At 43.5% G+C, this 17,583-nt stretch overlaps 1 protein-coding gene across 2 annotated transcripts in view; it reads left to right on the plus strand.

Moving 5' to 3' along the window:
• Positions 1-17,583, plus strand: part of nrxn2b (neurexin 2b) — a 506,666-nt gene that overhangs the window by 220,870 nt on the left and 268,213 nt on the right. For both annotated transcript variants that reach the window (XM_070929958.1, XM_070929959.1), the window contains exons 12-14: positions 11,936-12,055; positions 13,542-13,923; positions 15,318-15,508. In XM_070929958.1, coding sequence (XP_070786059.1) covers positions 11,936-12,055; positions 13,542-13,923; positions 15,318-15,508 — 693 coding nt within the window. The remainder of the gene's footprint in view (positions 1-11,935; positions 12,056-13,541; positions 13,924-15,317; positions 15,509-17,583) is intronic.

Consider the following 17,583-nt stretch of genomic DNA (forward strand, 5'->3'; position numbering starts at 1 on the left):
TCTGCAGCCTTATGTAACTGTTGCTGCTATCTGCCTTTGCTTTTACATAAAAATAACAAGTCCATATGGGTCACTCCATCGAAGAACCCTCAGCCCTCTCATAAACCACATTCCAGAGCGGCAGAAAAATAATTTCTGCTTCCATTCCCACGTATGGTATGTGTATAGAATGGTGGTAAATGATGCTACAATGCTGCCTGCAGAGTGACTGAGGCAAAAAAAAAAAAGGACAAGGATGAAACGTGTGTGTAATGTATAGTATCGGCCTACGTGGCTCGGCCATAACACGCTTCCAATTTAGCCACGGCTCGGCTCATTTCAAACAAGGCACTTCTGACTCTAAAAGTCAATGATGGCAGTTAACACAGTTACTGGTAATGAATCATAAAATGGCACTGGGCCTCTGAATAAGGCATTATTTGCATTTATATATCATTTTAGACACATATATAAGAAAACACCGGTTTCTGGATTATGGGGAGCAGTTTTACAGTGGAGTTGAGAAATCTATTAGGGCTTCTTTCTATTAGAGCAAAATGTGTAATATAATAGCATTTTAAAACCAGTGAACAGTAACTCAGTTGTACTGTGAATTACATCGTCGTGTGCGGGGAAACTGCCAAATGTAAACTGCATATGCCAAAAAGGAAATTCCATAAATTATCCTTTTGCGTGCATTTGCCTCATTTTAAATGTGCCCCTATTCTACACCTATTTTTACTTTTTCCTCCTTTAAAGGAGGCAGTAGATTTCATTAGGCAAAGTCAATATCACATACAAACAAAAAATGTTTGGTAAAATTATTGATTTCCCCAAATGAGAACTATGCCAGTGGCATGCACAGTCTGTCTGTCTGTCTGTCTGTCTGTCTGTCCGTCCGTCTGTCTGTCTGTGCACGCCATGACTTATCTAATCTGTACATTTTTTAATAAAATAAATATTAGAGATTATATGAACATTTTCTCAGCTCCTTTTGCAACCTTGGAGTTGTGTGGAGTTTGCCAGCCAATTCAAGCAGTAATATTTATTTATTTATTTTTATATTTGAAGGGTGCTGTGTATTTAGTTTTGGTGTTTAGAGAGACCATTACAATTGGTAGATTAAACACTTTTTACGTAATTTGAATGGAATGTATCCCAATTTGTGTCTATTTAGCCCAAGACTGCAGACATCCAGATGTTGAGGTTGCAGTTTCCGGGGACTGATTGACAGATGGGTGCACTAATAGGTTTGCCATGTCTGTTAGTTAATGACACCTGCATGTCGTTTATCATCCCGAAATATCAGCCTGTTTTTCAAACTGTCTTTATTAGCAGCGGCAGCACAAACGGTTGTTAACACAGAGCAACATTATCATCTCCACCAGCGGTAACAGACTGAGAAAGTGGGGCTTTACTAATCATGCTTCAGTCAAAACGAGTGGCATTTGGATGAGCATACAGACTTACTATAAGGGGAGAATCTGGGTCTTCAGAAAAATATTATTCCAGAACACTTTATTCAACTAGCTTATCCTTTAATATCCATGTAAGGACTGAGAAAATGCATGTAGAGGTACACAGAAGTCATGGTTAGGTTCATACCCTGGTGCAGGAGTCACGGTTCAGTGTTCAGTTTTTTATAGAAAACAACAAATGCATGAGGATATGTTCTTTTGAGGGGTACTGAGGAAGCATTTTGCCCACTGGAAACTTTGGTACACTATTTTCATTATAAAAATAAGGAACATTACACTCTACGGACACTGACCAACCACTTCCCTAAAAGGCAATATGTCACAGCGGGGAATACAACTGAAAACCATCTGTTGTGCTGTGAGACTGAAAATACAAAATATATAAAAACATGTGCATTAGGATGAGTATCTTTATTAGCTCCATCTTGGCTACATTTAAACATTCAAAGCACCCAAACATTTATGTATTGCACTGTATTAAGCTGTAAAATGTGAAGTGTCAGCAAACAAAATCCTTGTCTTGTCATCATTAACATCTATATGATGTGTAAAATATTTCTGCAGTGTTGCCCTGTCAAACTGTCAAACTCATTTTTTCTTGTCTTCTTGTAGATCGATCCAGCCTTTATTGAATTGAGTTTCTCATAATGTATCAGTGAAATGTTACGGGGACTATTAAACTGCACACTTCAGTCGCAGTTTATAGTCTGTGCATCCAATCTAGAGGTTCTCCAAGTAAAGACGGTAAAAAATGTTTGTTTTCATTGACGGATTGTGTGGCTTTAATGCCACCACGGTGTACAGATACTGTACGCAGTGTTTGAAGTTGTAGCACTTGGGCTATAAACTGTTGTGCGTGTGTCATTTCCTGCAGTTTATAGTAATTTCCCAGATGAACCATGGAGCATAACATTACCTCACTTTCAAATGGAAATCAGGCAATGAGCATATGCAGTGGAAAGCCCACACTATATTACTTAAACCTTAATGAATAAACATGTGGCCTGCATACTAAGTACTTTTGCTTTGCCCTCTCGCCTGTGAAAATGTACTTTTGTTTTTGTTTGTTAAAGACAATGATGAATGATTTCCCTAGCTGTGGTTTGTTTTGGAAATTAAAAAAAAAAAGAAAAAAGAACACAGTAACACTGAGGACTTCTCCCGCTTTGACAGACATCTCTCAGTCCCGTTTGTGCTTTTCATAAGGGACATGAACGCACATCATTTTGCACACGGCGTCCTCAATCCCACATTAGCATTTCTAATGAACGTGGCTAGCATATTAGAGTGGCGGCAGAAAAAAGGGGGTCCTTTGGTGTCCCGGAGTTGTGGCCCCGCCAGTCCAGACACCAGTCGGCTGGAGTAATCAAGTGTGAAGGTTGTGAGGAGCAAACAGCCATTAACCTCCCAAACACAGGCCATCAGCGACGTCTGCAGAGGACAGCGGGGAGGGCGTGTGTCTGTGTGTGTCAGTGTCTGTGTGAAAGAGAGTGCCAGGGCTGGTGAGTGTAGTACAGGAGTGTGTGTGTGTGTGTGTGTGTGTGTGTGTGTCCTTTATTGCTGTCTGATAGATAGAGTGGGTTGTATGTGATTGTGAGTGTGTCTGATGGGAAGTGTGTGAGTGCATGGTTTGTGTGTGTGTGTCTGCGGCAAGGACTGTCATCAGTTGGGCAGAGAGGATTGTGTGTGTGTGTGTGTGTGTGTGTGTGTGTGTGTGTGTGTGTGTGTGTGTGTGTGTGTGTGTGTGTGTGTGTGTGTGTGTAATGGTGCTCACAGAATGCAAGTTTGAGACCTTGACTACAGTCTGGTAAATAGTCATCGCCGCGTGTGTGTGTGTGTACTGTCAGACTTGCACATATATACTCTCGCGTTTGTATCTATTTATTCAGATTTCCAGTCAAATCAGGCCACGCATCCGTCACTGTCTGCCTATCCAGTGTGATCTCAGCGCACATTATTCCCACATGGCGGTACAGTACGGCTGTGCTTGGCTCGCTGAGGCCTGCGACCGCCTGTTTGACATGCCACTGTGTCGGCTGGTGTGATGCCATGCTGAACCGGCCCATCTGCTCCAGGCCGAGCTGGCGCAAGGGAGAACTCATCAGAGGCAGGCATGAGGAAAAGGGCATTGGACCCAGGGTTTGGTGAAGCATGGCGTCCAAAAAATCTCCTGAACTACTGCCCTCAAAACGGTCCAGAGCATAAACAAGGGTGTGATGGAGTGTGAGTGGGTGTTTTCAGGAGAGACTAGGCGAGTAGATGCAATTCTGGAATGTGGATAAGCTATCCACCTCACTGGCTGCGGAATAATTGACCTACAAATGTAATTGGTTGATGGCATATTAGAATATAAACCTTTTTAATGATGCAGTTTTGCAAAACAGTAAATATTTGTGGATGTGTTCCTCATTGCCAACTGGAGGCCATACTTTGCTCACCTACTTGTTTCTCATTACATCATGGGATGGAAGTACATGTGTTGTAGGTGGGGTGCTGTAGGATTAAGGTGTAAGGCGTTTGATAATGTGTGTGTGGTTTCCGAGATAATGTGTGAGTGTTTTAGTTGTAAGCCCACATTTGGTGAGACATTTTCAACATACTGATTGGGCTTTCCTGACAGGTGACAAATAGAATATTTGCAACTCTATTCAACTGCATTTGCAATATGCTGTTTTTGTTTTTTTGTCAAATTGAGGTTAGCTTAAGGCATGCAAGGCTCAAAATCCAATTCAAGTGTAATGTAAGAGTCAAAGGTCCCATATGGGACTCCACTAGAGCAGCTTTGCATGATTCACAGTTGAAAAAAGTCCATATTTATCTCCTCCTGGTCCTTTCTGCAGCCCCTCAGTTCACCGTCTGTCTGAAACAAGCCGTTTTAGACAAACTGAACAACCTCCAAAAACCTGAAGAGTCGTCCTGAGCAGAGCGCTCCCATAACTCAGACAGACTGAGCGGGTGGATGAGCGTCCCTGTACTTGGTGGGTGGTGCAGTGCCTGGAGCAGATGACCTGCTTGGGGGGGTGTGGCTGAGTGCGGTGACTGTATAGTTGTGACATCACAACCTGACGGAAGTCCAGACGGCTCAGTGTATGAATACAGGCTGTTTGCATTTGTACATGGACTGAGTATTTTAATACTTTGCCAGTATTTATACTGCACCTAGACCTGTTATATAATAAAAAGACATGGAAATCTCACTTTCTACAATATGGGACCTTTAAGGCCAGGTATGTAACAGTTATGGTTAATGTAATGAAGTCAATGCAGTGTCCTCAAAAACATGCTAAACCACTGAGCGTGTATGAGACCATGTGTGAAAATAGGTGTAAGCTAGAGTTGGGGTAGGTTATCAGTGTGTGTTTCAGAAAACTACTGGGGGTCCCTTTCTGTGCAGCAATGAGATGTGCAGTATTTATAGGATTTGTTCATTTGGGTGGGAGGAGAGCATTCAGCCATTTGAACTTAAGCAGCAACACGCTGTGAGGCTCTGTTTAAAAAAAAAAAATCAATAGCGAGCCAAGCGGATTCAGAGGAGATGCAGTTCAGAGAGGTGTTTCGAAAGAAGAGATACCTGGGAAAGATCAGTTGTTTGTGGATTCGTGTGTGTGTGTGTGTGTGTGTGTGTGTTAAAGGTGTGCTTGCAGTGCAGCAGAGACCTTTGAGGCTAAAGAGAACATGTTGAAGGAGGGAAAGATTGTTAGAGAGACAGTCAAGGAGATGACAGAGAGGGAGAGAGGGAGAGAGAGTGTGTGAGTGTGAGTGTGAGTGTGTGTGTGTGTGTGTGTGGGGGGGGGGGTGTTCCTCTTCATTGCCGACGCTAAGGAGCCATGCCAGGAGCACAGATGGCAGAGGAGAGAGGGGGGCATGGGGTTGGCACATAAACTGCATCACGCACCTGCACAACGCATACATCCACACACTCAAACCAACATAAAAAGGAAACATGTAAATCCAAAGAAGAAGGCCCCAAAGCTCAATCTGTCCTCCTTATAATTGTAATATCTACAATTCAGGTATAAAAACACACATTCACATAGATATTGTCCTCCAGATCAACTGCCCACACACACACTCAAACATGTGTCATCAAGCTATCCCACAGTGTTCCAGCGCCAGCCAGGAAAGCAGCCGTGCTGACGCTGCATTTCTCTCTTCATCATTTGGCCGTCTCAGTGTTCTGTAACACACGCACACACACACACCACACACACACACACACACACACACACACACACACACTCTGCCCTTTCATTACACTCCCTTCCTCCAACCCCTCACCACCACCGAGGCTATAACCTAAGACCTAAATTAAAATTTTAACAGCACCTTTTTTTGAAAATGGGTCGCTCTCTTCCTTTGTTCCTCTTTATCTGTTGTGCACACACAGACACACACACACACACACACACACACACACACACACACACACACACACACACACACACTTTGAGCCCCAATGGTCCAATTAGGAACACTGGTCTGTTTGCACGGCAGGAAAGCAGGGCAGCATGTTTGTGTGTGGGAGATGTATCTATTGTGCACAGCGTGTACTGCTCTCCTCTGCAAGGTTAGCCGGAAGAGCAAGCCCTCACACTTTCTATCTCACACACACACACACACACACAAACACCTCCCACAAATGTAGGAAGCAAAAAAGCCATGTAGTCTCAGTTCATAGCCTACAGTACCTACAGCACACCTCCCCACTATCATACTGTACCTGAAGTCACTTTATTACATGAAAATCCACCTTTTAACACCTGCTATGTGTTTTTTTTTTTTTAAATCTATACACATCATTTGCCATGCATAATTAGCTGGATATATTGGTTGATTGTTAGTTAGCAAAAAACAAATATCTTGCAGCTGCTATTGCTTTTTCCACCTATGTGTCAGTTCAGTAGATGCTAAAGTAGTTTTTTTTTTCGCCGTCTTCAATAACTTTGAAAGCAAAGCAAAGAAAAAACGCTGATCAATAGGTTAGTGATTACTGGAGGAACACTTTGCATCCACTGACTTCAGGGTTTTTCTTTTGGATCATGTTCAAATTTCAGATTAGATGTGTATGTATTTTTTTTCTTTAAGCACAGTACAGAGGAGAAAATGGCTTCCAGGTGATGATGCCATATGGTTGTCTTATTGTAATACCTTTTTAACGTTTAACATTTTTGGGCAATTTAAGTGCAATAATACTGTTTGAAATGAAGTGTGTGTGTGGTGCGCGCAGGCTTCTGTTTAAGACACTGTATCACACATTATATGATCTTTTTCAATTCATTTCAGAGTGCAATTTCTTGTCTGACGCATGGCTGGCTGGTAGAGGTCAGAGTCACATAATCAGAGTCATTGTGTTAATTAAATTAATTCAATTTTAACATATTTGTGCTAATCCAAAAAGCACAGTTGTTTTTTACCCTTTTCTTGGTATAATACTTAAAATGTATTGTTTAAGTTCTATGCCAGTGCACTTCTGAATGAAAGTTCGCCTAGTTTTTCAAGAAGAATTCGCCTAGCATCGCCTACCAATGGCGATGACCCAATCCTAGTTGCCCCATGGCATTTACAAATTTCATTATTAACATTATTATGAACATTCAAGGACAGCCATTCAACACGTAGATTAACAGGCCTGCAGGGTAAATAAAGTGTGTATCCTCTTTGCATATTTTCATCGCTGTATGCAATGAAGTGAACCTGCACCAGTATACGCATACGTCTGTGTGAGTGTGTACAGTACGGTGTGTTCACGTGCAATGTGCTTTCCCAGATGGGTGCACAACGGGGGGGGGGGTTGCCTGTGGTTCATCACCTGGTAGTGAAATGCTAATCATGAACATAAATAAGTCCTACACTCAGACTGCACATACACATACTGTATTCCCACTCTGATTACAGCATCTGTCTGTCTTGCTAAGCAGGAATTTTATGGAGACCCCCCCCCCCCCCAAACCCTTTTCCATATGAATCCACAAAGAGGCAAGGTATTACAATTCCCCCGGTCAGCATTTGGTCTCTCTGGTCGGGTTTTTTTACCCTCCTCTGCTGCTCTGCATGAAAAATCAATTTCAATCATCTGCTATCCACCCTCAGCCCTGCATTTTTCTCTTTTCTCTTTCTCTCCCGCCCCTCCTCAGTCGCTCTCTCTCGCGCCCTTCTTTTTGACAGCGTCCTCCCTCATTCCGCATGGGGTTGCTGAGCTGAGAACGAAACGCTGAGGAGTGTGGATCTTTCTTGAGACCCTTTTTAATTGGACTACGGGCCACTGTTATGTTCCCTTTTCTCTCGTGGGTGCTTGCGAGTGTGTGCGCTCGCGGATGCATGATCGTGTGTGGCTTCGCAGAAGCTCGTGACCTCAAAAGCCCAGCGCGCTAGCTGCTCATAATTATGTTCTCTTCCAGGGAATTTGAATCACAGAGCTCGAACTGGCATTCACTACTGTATTCCATACTTGAGGGTGGCAGGTTCTGTCAAACCTTGTAAAAAGAGAATATGATGCTGTTGTAAAAGGGGATCTACTGTTATGGAACTCGACTAACATAGTAGCTCAGGTTCCGCTGTTAAGTTGAGTCAGTGCTGAGATCAAAAAAAGGCAACATGGCATATTCAGGGCACAGCGTTCTAGAATCCAAGGGTGTTTTTTTTTTTTTTCTGTTCAGTGTTTCATTTATTTAGTTCTGTGAATGCTACACTGATGCTTTAATGAACATAAATGTATCGTTAGCTCTGATCTAGACTCTAATTCTCATGGTATTTTATCATGTAGGGTTTTCTGGGTCTGGGAACCCAGTGTGTCAGTCCCTCGTAATAAACTTTGACTTGCCCGCACACCCTGCAGTTAGCCCTGACCCCGACATATGCTTGAGCGACCCTGACAAACGGCTGGCTTCAATGGCTTGCCCCCATGTATGGCCGCATGACTCATGGCTGGTTCTGTTGTCGTCTACTGTTGCACCAGCAGCGGACTAACCAGGAACTTTCCCCCGTGGCCCTATCAGGCCGGGGCGCTGTTGTTTTGGCCGTTGCATTGGCTAGCAGTGATCGTTCCTCTTTGGCCGGCTTCGAGCCCTCTGGCCAGCATCAGACTTCAGAGCACTCGTTAGCTTAACAACCACGGCGGGCATCAGTCGGGGGATGATTCTGAGTGACAATGGGGATGTTAGCTGGACCGCACAATGTTCCAGTTTCATGCAGAATGCAACAGAAACTAAATGAAACATGCCTCGTAGTGGCGTTTTATCATTTAAGTTCATGTCGTGGCTCGGAAGTTGAAGTGTTTGTGAAGAACACTTACAGGAATGAGAGAGTTCATTTTACTTGGCAACATATTCAGTTTGTCAGCTGCTCCTTCTATTTTAAGCACCTCAGACTTCTGAGAGGGAGCACATTTTTAGCAGTGGCCTGAGAGGCATCTTGATCTCCGTGCCACTTCAACACAGTCAGAGGAAAAACAAACATTTCTCATCTTTCATTTCCTGATTGTCATGACAGAAAGGCTGTCATCGTTGCCCACGGCAGCTGGTGATCAGCTTCATTCTCTGAAGTTGTTTGGATTAGTGTTCAGAGATAATAATCAACTGTGTTCAAGCTCTCACGGCTACGGCAGCAACCGCACAGCCTGAATAGAGACTGATGGCAGCAACCTGCAGCCATTAGCAGACGTCTTGTGTTCCATTGATCCGATTGCATTAATCAAGGTTGTTTACAGAGAAAACACAGCGACCGATGATGGATGACTGCTGGTAATTATGCAACAGCCCGCAAACATCACACCTCTCATTTACGGTGTGCTGACACAGTCAATGGAAATAGCCCACAATCCTGGCTATATTAACACTAGTTAAGAAACTTCTTTATCGCCCATGTGTCACTTCTGAAAAGTGACAGGTGATGGGAACGAAAAGAGATGGAGAGATTGGAGAGAGAGGAAGCTTCCTTTTTGCCCCGCTGATCTCCGAGACAAAGTGAGAGGGCAAAAGTGGCAGCATGAGAATTAATTGCATTTTAATAATCGCAAGCTCTTTTATTAATGAGCCCTGTGTCCCCCTTTTGTTTTTCTAGCATTGAGTATTTCTCTCTGCCAGTGGCTGCATTAAAGGCTTAGTGGCTCATTTAACCCTGGGCCGCTAGCTCTCAGCTTTCTTTGCAGTGTTCCTTGGGCAGTGAAGCGAGGCTTCACTTCTCTGCAGTACACCACCCCGAGCCAGCACCAACATGTGCTCCATCAATATGTGGCTTTGTGGCAGTCATTATTCTCGAGAAACACCGATGGCATTATGATCTGGGCACCAAGCCAATGCACAAATATGCCAAATTCTGTAAGTTAAAAGTTCATTTTAGAGTCGTACTTGTGATCTCAGCAAGCTATTCTTCAACCTTTGACCCCCTCAACCCAACCCCAGAGATGAGAAGTTCGTGACAGTGGACTTGCATCCCAAACTTTCTGGGGGTTTTCCACAAGTCTTGTTGTTACTGTGCGCAACCCCCCGTCCCCATGTTAGTGATATTATGGCCAAATGGCTCTTGATATGTGTACAGCAGTGGCCCTTGCTCTCCTGCGGCCTGTAAGCAGCCAAGCTAAATAAATATTTCATGAACCTTATTCTAAAGGGTAGCCATTCCTGGTCATTTGTGCTGCATTAGGCTCTTCTAACTTTTTACGACCTTACATCAGCCAGCCGACTCTGCTGCTGCAGCTCTGTTTCTCAGGTTTTTGTTCTTTTCTGAGCCCCCCCCCCCCCCCCCCCCCCCCATCCCATCTATCTTTGTATCAGCTTTAACTTCTCTGCCGGCAACTTTCATCCACTCTTTGCAGCAAAAAAGAAGCCTTTTTCCTTTATATTTACTTCACACATGGTGTGATCAAAAGTCTCTCTATCCAATTTCATGTGGCTGAAGACAAAAAGCCCATGAAAAAAAAAAAAAAAACCCCAATGTAATAAAAAAAGTAACAGCAGTAAATGGGAAAACAATTCTCCAGTGGGCCATGTGTGTGTTCTTGCCAGGCGGGGCCATCAACTGATGGGACCTTTTTTTCCTCTAGACTAAATAATTTCATACACAACTGGGAAGGGGACAATCACATTTTGCCAGGCTGTACTATATCATCCACTTGAGCACCTGGAATAATGCACTCCAGGCCAACCCGTCAGAAAAGAGTCACTCTCCCTTGAAGTGGACTGGGATTTCTTATAGTAGAGCTGTAATAAACAGATCATCAGCGCTAATGGTGTAAGAAAGCCAGTGTCTTTTGATGTCACAGCTTCTTATTTACCAGCCACAACGGCCCTTGCTCCACTCCAGAGCTGCCTAAAAGCACGGAGAGTACAGAGGGTGGCTTAATGGAGGTGACTAGTCTCCTCCAGCATTCTGCTATTTCAGGCTGCGCTGCTGCCAACGAGGTGGAAGTCTCCCCTCATTATATTGTTGTTTACAGAATCCTCCTTCTGCCCTCTTATCACTGATTACCTTCACCTCGGCGCCACGGCGCTGTGCGCGCCCACTTCTGGCAGGCCTTCATTTCAGCTTCTGATGCCGTGTGAGGGAGGATTTCCTTTTTGTTGTCATATCCCGTACTTTCCCACTCATGCATGTCTCCTTTTGAATCCTTAAACAAACTTTGACACAGCTATTAACCAGCACCGGCACAAGCCACCGCCTCAACTTCAGTCGTGAATCACACCAGCTCGTCACGCTGCGTTGAAAGAGGGATTCATGACTGCTGCCTTCATCAAAATCCACACTCTTCCTCACGCTGTCACTCTCTCACACCAACACTTTGTTCTAATGTTGATGTAATAAGGCTGTGTCATTGGCAGGATATAAATAGCCTGTTCCCCACTTTGAAAAGACAATCATGTAAATATGGCTCTAATAAGCATTTCTGCAACTACATATGCCGTTGGATCTGGACCTGTCTCCGTCAGTGGCAGAGGCGAAACAACAGCAAGATAGGTGCACAGGGGAGAAGGGAATTGGGAGTGGAGAAGTGGGGAGGGGGAATTAGGCAGGAAAGCAGTTAAACCGTCTGGTCTCGCCCATCAAGAGAGTCCTCTATGTGCTCAACTGAGACATGAAATGCTCTGTGAAAGCAGAACACGACTTCATGCAATGTTTGTAACACAGCATCTCATAGTCGTCGTTGCCTGCCTGTTCTAATCTACTTCCTCAGCTGGTTACGACTTATTTTTCCCACTGTCTTTAATGACATCCTGCTGCAACACTGTGAGCTTTTAAGAAGACATTCAATTTTACAGCCTGTCAGGCCGGATATTTGATCCCCTTCATTTCCAGTATACTGCGAGAATCCATAGTGTGAATGTGTTTTGCAAACATGCAGGTTTTCTCCACTAGTACTGTCACTCACTTGTGTGTGTGTGTGTGTGAGTGTGTGTAGGTGGGTGGGTGGGTGCATGGGTAGGTGCACATAGCATTTCCTCTGTGCTGTTTGTGATTTGAATTCCCCCCCCACCCTACTACAGGCAAAGGACCTGAGACACTGTTCGCGGGGCAGAAGCTGAACGATAATGAGTGGCACACGGTGAAGGTGGTGCGAAGAGGAAAGAGCCTGCAGCTGTCTGTGGATAACGTCACAGTGGAAGGTTAGTTGTGTTCGATCCGCGGAGGGAGCCGTGAATGAGGCTGAGGAACGAGGATGTAGGCACAAATCCACATGTATTGCCCCACAATAACGCATCCACCCACCGAACATCAACTGTTTTGCCATGAAAATGACTCATTTTAAAGGGGAAGGTGACTAATTACAACGGCAATGAATCAGACGTGGAGGTGGCATATGGTTTGTTAATTTATTATTAAACTGAAATTTAGTGAGAGTGGTAACAGCTAAAAATACATTTGGCAAATGTCATAATATTGCTGAAACTAAAATCATTTGTTCCATTACACATAGGTTAGTGAACCTTTTTACCCAACTTTGGTCACGGTTCTACCCACATTGACTTACGGTATGTTTCATTTAAAAGGCTGTAAATGGTGAACTAGCTGGTTTCAACCCCAGCAAATCCACACAGATGTATAAATAGCTGCAAGGATGAAATATATGTAATTTAGACTGAGCACAAAAGAGAAATGAAAGACGAAGAGGTTTTTCAAGCAAATACCAACGGTGACTGAGCAGCTGTGTACAAAATACGGAGGTACAGGTTCTGCCAACTACTAAGAAAATAGCAAGAGAAGGATGAAAGGTCAAGAGACGAGGTGGAGTCACGGGCACTCACATTGTAGCCTTAGGCGAAAGGATGGCAGGGCAAAGGATGAGGGAAGAGGTGAGAAAAAGGTGTGAGCTAGATGAAGGGAAGAGAGTGGGCAGGCTGAGGCCAGAAGCAAGGAGTGACCCTGTGAAGTTCTGACTGGTTCACAAACTGGTTCATGGGTAAGAAAAAGGAAAGGAGTCCTTGCAGGGCCGGCCAGGCTTCGGCACGGAAGTCATTTTAATTGGCAGCTTGCCAAGCTCATTATTCCACATCTCCCAGTAAACACAGTATAAATTGTGGCGTGGAGAGCAGTCACAAAAGATTTTCTGCAATATTATGCTTGTATAATTTCTGTCACAGCAGGTTAGAAAAATAGGCTCAACCTTTGTGAAGCTATACAATAAAACCATATAATGTACACACACTGTTTTGTCAAGCAACTAAAATCAATTTTATTTTATCACATATCATTTTTTCTAATAAGCCTAATTAGGACTTGACAGAAGCATATAATATGTTTTTACCACTGAAATACAGAAGCAGAAAGCAGTAAATTAGAGTTTGATGTGTATTGCCTTACAGTTAAATGCATTATAAATGCATTTTAATATTACCATGGCATTCCATGATTGAGTTTGACATACAATTTTCCATAGAAAGTAAAGACTTCTAGAAATTTAACTAGCTTTAAAACACGTATGTGTGCTCAGAATGGTTATAATTCTTTCCCAGTGTTATAATGTGACACAATCCTTAACGTTTTCCCAGGATCCTTTATTTTGCCCATTGGAGAACATTGAAATCAACGTATTAACGTACCATCTGTGTTTGAAGTTAACGCTGTTTTTTTCTGTATCCCCCGCCATTTCAGGCCAGATGACTGGTGCCCACACGCGTCTCGAGTTCCACAACATTGAGACGGGCATCATGACTGAGCGCCGCTTCATATCCGTGGTGCCCTCTAACTTCATTGGCCATCTTCAGGGCCTGACCTTCAACGGGTTGCCCTACCTAGACCAGTGCAAAAATGGGGACATCTCCTACTGCGAACTGAACGCCCGCTTTGGCATGCGCCACATCATCGCAGATCCGGTGACGTTTCGAACGAAAGGCAGCTACTTAGCTTTAGCCACATTGCAAGCTTACGCCTCCATGCACCTCTTCTTTCAGTTCAAAACCACCACGCCAGATGGCCTGATGCTCTTCAACTCTGGAGACGGGAGCGACTTTATTGTTGTGGAACTGGTGAAGGGGTGAGTTCCATGTGATTTCAGTTAATTGATTGACAAGAAAAGTTAGTGTAGCATTTTAGTTTTTTTTCCCCAAAAATGATTTTTCCTACCATCAGAGATGCTCTTGCTTTTCCCAAATTCCCTTTGTATTTTGCTTTAATGATGACAATAAATACGTTGTTGGGTTTTTACTTCCTCTCCAATATGCCATTGACAGAAAACATGAAAGCCTTTGTTTGTCATGAAAGCACCGTCCTATATTTTTTAAAGCAATCTCAATTTGCAAAGCAATCCAGCCCATTTCCGGCAAAATCTGACTCAGTTGCTCACAGTGTGAAATACAGTAAGGAGTCTGGTGAATTGTCAATTGATCACCACACAAATCGAGGAAGGAGCACTAAACTATCATTTAAACTGCGCCTTCTTAGCAACAAAACAAAATCTAAACTGAAACGTAGCTTTTTTTCTCCAAGTTAATGCAGATCAGTGAGTAAATTCATGCTGCTATGAATCAGGATTGGATGGATGAAAGTGACTTTAGTGTATGTTGGTGAGTAATCATAATCAGTAGTCTTTATAGCTCAGCTGAAAGCTGCACATTCTGCTGGTTGTTATTGGTTGGGAAACAGAAAGTGGAGATATATCCATGTCTATTTCTCTTGAAAACCTATCTCTTGGGTATTTATTTTAAAATCCGTAAAATGATAAGTTTAATGTACGATTGTGCGTTTCTCTTCAGTTTTTTGGCAGATTTTCCGTAAAGGCTTGAAGAAGCTAGCACAAACCAGGGATATACTGGTTCAAATTGTGAATTGTTTCACCCTAAAAGCTGTTCATAATTAGAGTATCAAAAAGAGGCTTTTGCATGTGTATCTCTCTTCCTCTTGTGCTCTATATTCAGCACTGTTACAACACAAAAGCCTGAGCTGCCTCTGCCACACAAAGACAAGAGGCTACATAAAGGAATTGGAATCGAGGTAGAAAAAAAAACAAAAAAAAAACACATACCTTGAATGCAACAGCCACAATAGCCTTAACCTAAAACACAAAAGACAGCCATATTTGTGTGATGGAGGGAACTGTGCCACCTTGTCTGCCTTTGGGCAAACAGGGGCTTTTAGACAAAAGCGGGTTTCTATATTTACATGTCAAACCAGTTGAGTAAACAAAAAAGCAATCCCAGGCCTCGTGCAGCCACATAAAATGGTAATATTATTTTCCTCAAAATATGTCCTTAGACAGAGAACAGCATGGAGGCATTAGAGAATTCCCAATCCAATCACCTCATCAATACATTTGGAGGTTGAGTCACACAATGATTCAGATTTTCTTTCCTTCAAGAACAGCTATTGCATTAAATTGGCAACAATGGCCACACACTCACATCGCCTTTACTCTGATGTCTTTCTTCATAGGTATGTCCACTACGTCTTCGATCTCGGCAACGGGCCGTCGCTAATGAAGGGCAACTCAGACAAGCCACTCAATGACAACCAGTGGCACAACGTGGTGGTGTCCCGGGACGCCAACAACGTACATACACTCAAGATCGACTCACGGACCGTCACTCAGCACTCCAATGGAGCCCGCAACCTGGACCTCAAAGGTAACCGGGGGGGCCGTGCAGCCCTCAGTGATAGATTGTTCCAGAAGATCTTTCCGCTGACAGGAAATAGCTATTCCAGTGTCATCTTTGGGGTGTCCCTTAAGTGTTGTTGGAACGTGGCCATGAACACGTCAGCTCAAATCCATCTAAATTAGACCCACTTTCAGGATCACAGCTGCTTTTAGGGTAGGTCAACTGTACATCCTTTGGTTTTCTTAGTCAGAGGAATTCTTAGTTTTTGTAGTTTCTAAAACAAAGTCTTGAAAACGAAAATATTATAATCGTCTTAGCTGTAAATACACCTTCTACCAAGGCTTACAGGAATTTCCGTGTGATTGCTTGAACACGTGCAGGTTTGTTTTTTGTTTTTTTTGTGCTCTTGTGTTTTTTCCGACATTTTGGATTTCGGTGCAAGGGCCCAGGATGAATGGGGGGGGAAACTAAATGATGCTGCCAAGTGTAAATGCGCTTGCCAAACATGAGTGGACCAGGGGATGAAATAAAACTTAACAAAAGCCTCGCAGCATCTGTGCTAGGCCATCCTCTTCACCTTGAAAGATGATACCACCTCTTTCAGCAGATGTTGGCTTTACGGGAACAGGGCAATAACAGAGAAATATCCTTTAACAATTGGTATCCCAATGTGACCTAAATCCAACTTCGCAGACCAAGGTGAGAAAAAAAAAAAAAAGCATCATACCAAAAACAATAACAGCTTATCACTTTATCCTTCTGTGCTTTCCTCTGTTTTTGTTTTCATTTGTTGGTTTCCAGCGAGCTGCCTGTCTGACTGGGGAAAAAAAAACAGTCACATTGGGCACACTTGACTTTTACCCGCAATATGATGACTATCTTTTGATGGAGACACCTTTACTTCTTTGACTTTAAAATACCCTGCCCTCGTGCATCATCTTGAAATAATAGCCATGGTTACAAGGCACTTAAGTGTGAATAGGTATCTCTGTTCTGCTGGGAGACTGGGACGGGAAGCTCAGGTAATTGTAGACTTTAGACCTCAGAAGTCAGGCTTTCTGATGTGTTATTTGGATGCTTGAGAGTGGCTGCCTGTGGAGCTGAAGAGTGACAGCGTGGAAATAAAAGTAGAGAGTCGAAAAAGAAGGAGAAGGAGATGCTTACTTGGAAGAAAGACACCAGGAGGTTGACAGTGGACAACAGAGGAAAGAGGATAACATCACTAATGCTAAACTCCTTCAAAGCCTGTCTGTACTAATATTAAGATTAGCTCCGGATGATCCACTTTGATTTTGCCTGTGTCATGTCACAGAGTTCGGGGTGCTCTTGAGGGTACTGCAGGTTGTTGTGTAAGACACATCAGAAGTCAGGGTGAGCCCCCCGGGGGCCATCGAAGGCTGCAGGGAGTCAAAAGATCAAAAGGCGCCCCAAGCTTTTTGGGGAAGACGTGGTTTATTGACGGACTAACCCTCTTTTTTCAGTTCAGTCATTTGGGGTTATGCATAGTGCAATTATAAAGGAGAATCATAAGGAGGGGGAGGGGGGGGTGATGAGGAATGGCACTATGCCAGTGTCCTCACACTGTGTTACAGACAAGGCTAGTGAACACAAGCTCTCATAAGCCGGAGACACAGGGAACGAAGAGTGTCAAATTAGATGCAGTGGTTTCAGCAGTGAGACATGTAATTAGCAACCTGGTCTCACTAAATTTCATGGTAAATGCAAATACAGCGCATCATGCACGTGGCTGATTATGTTATTGTTGCATATGCTTTGGAGGAGGAATGTAGACGTCGAATTATTTGTTTGTTCATTTCTCAAAACTGCGGTGTCAATAGAGGAATCGGTAATTACTAGGTATTATGAATGATTTGAGTAAAGCAAGTCTCCTGTGCATCCATGCACTCTTTGCAGCACATATACTCAGGTGATCTCCTGCAGTAAAGGGAGGTAATTAGGAGGGTTTTGTTTTTGATTGATTGCTTCTGTCTACGCTGTGGCAAAGACTGCTGTCAATCAACTTCGGAGATGAGGCAGGGGAGTCATTAAGAGACAGTCAATTAGGTTTGTGCTGCTGTCCTGCAGGGGAACTATTAGCCAGG

Source organism: Enoplosus armatus, chromosome 23, assembly GCF_043641665.1.
Source record: "Enoplosus armatus isolate fEnoArm2 chromosome 23, fEnoArm2.hap1, whole genome shotgun sequence".
NCBI classification, from domain to species: domain Eukaryota; kingdom Metazoa; phylum Chordata; class Actinopteri; order Centrarchiformes; family Enoplosidae; genus Enoplosus; species Enoplosus armatus.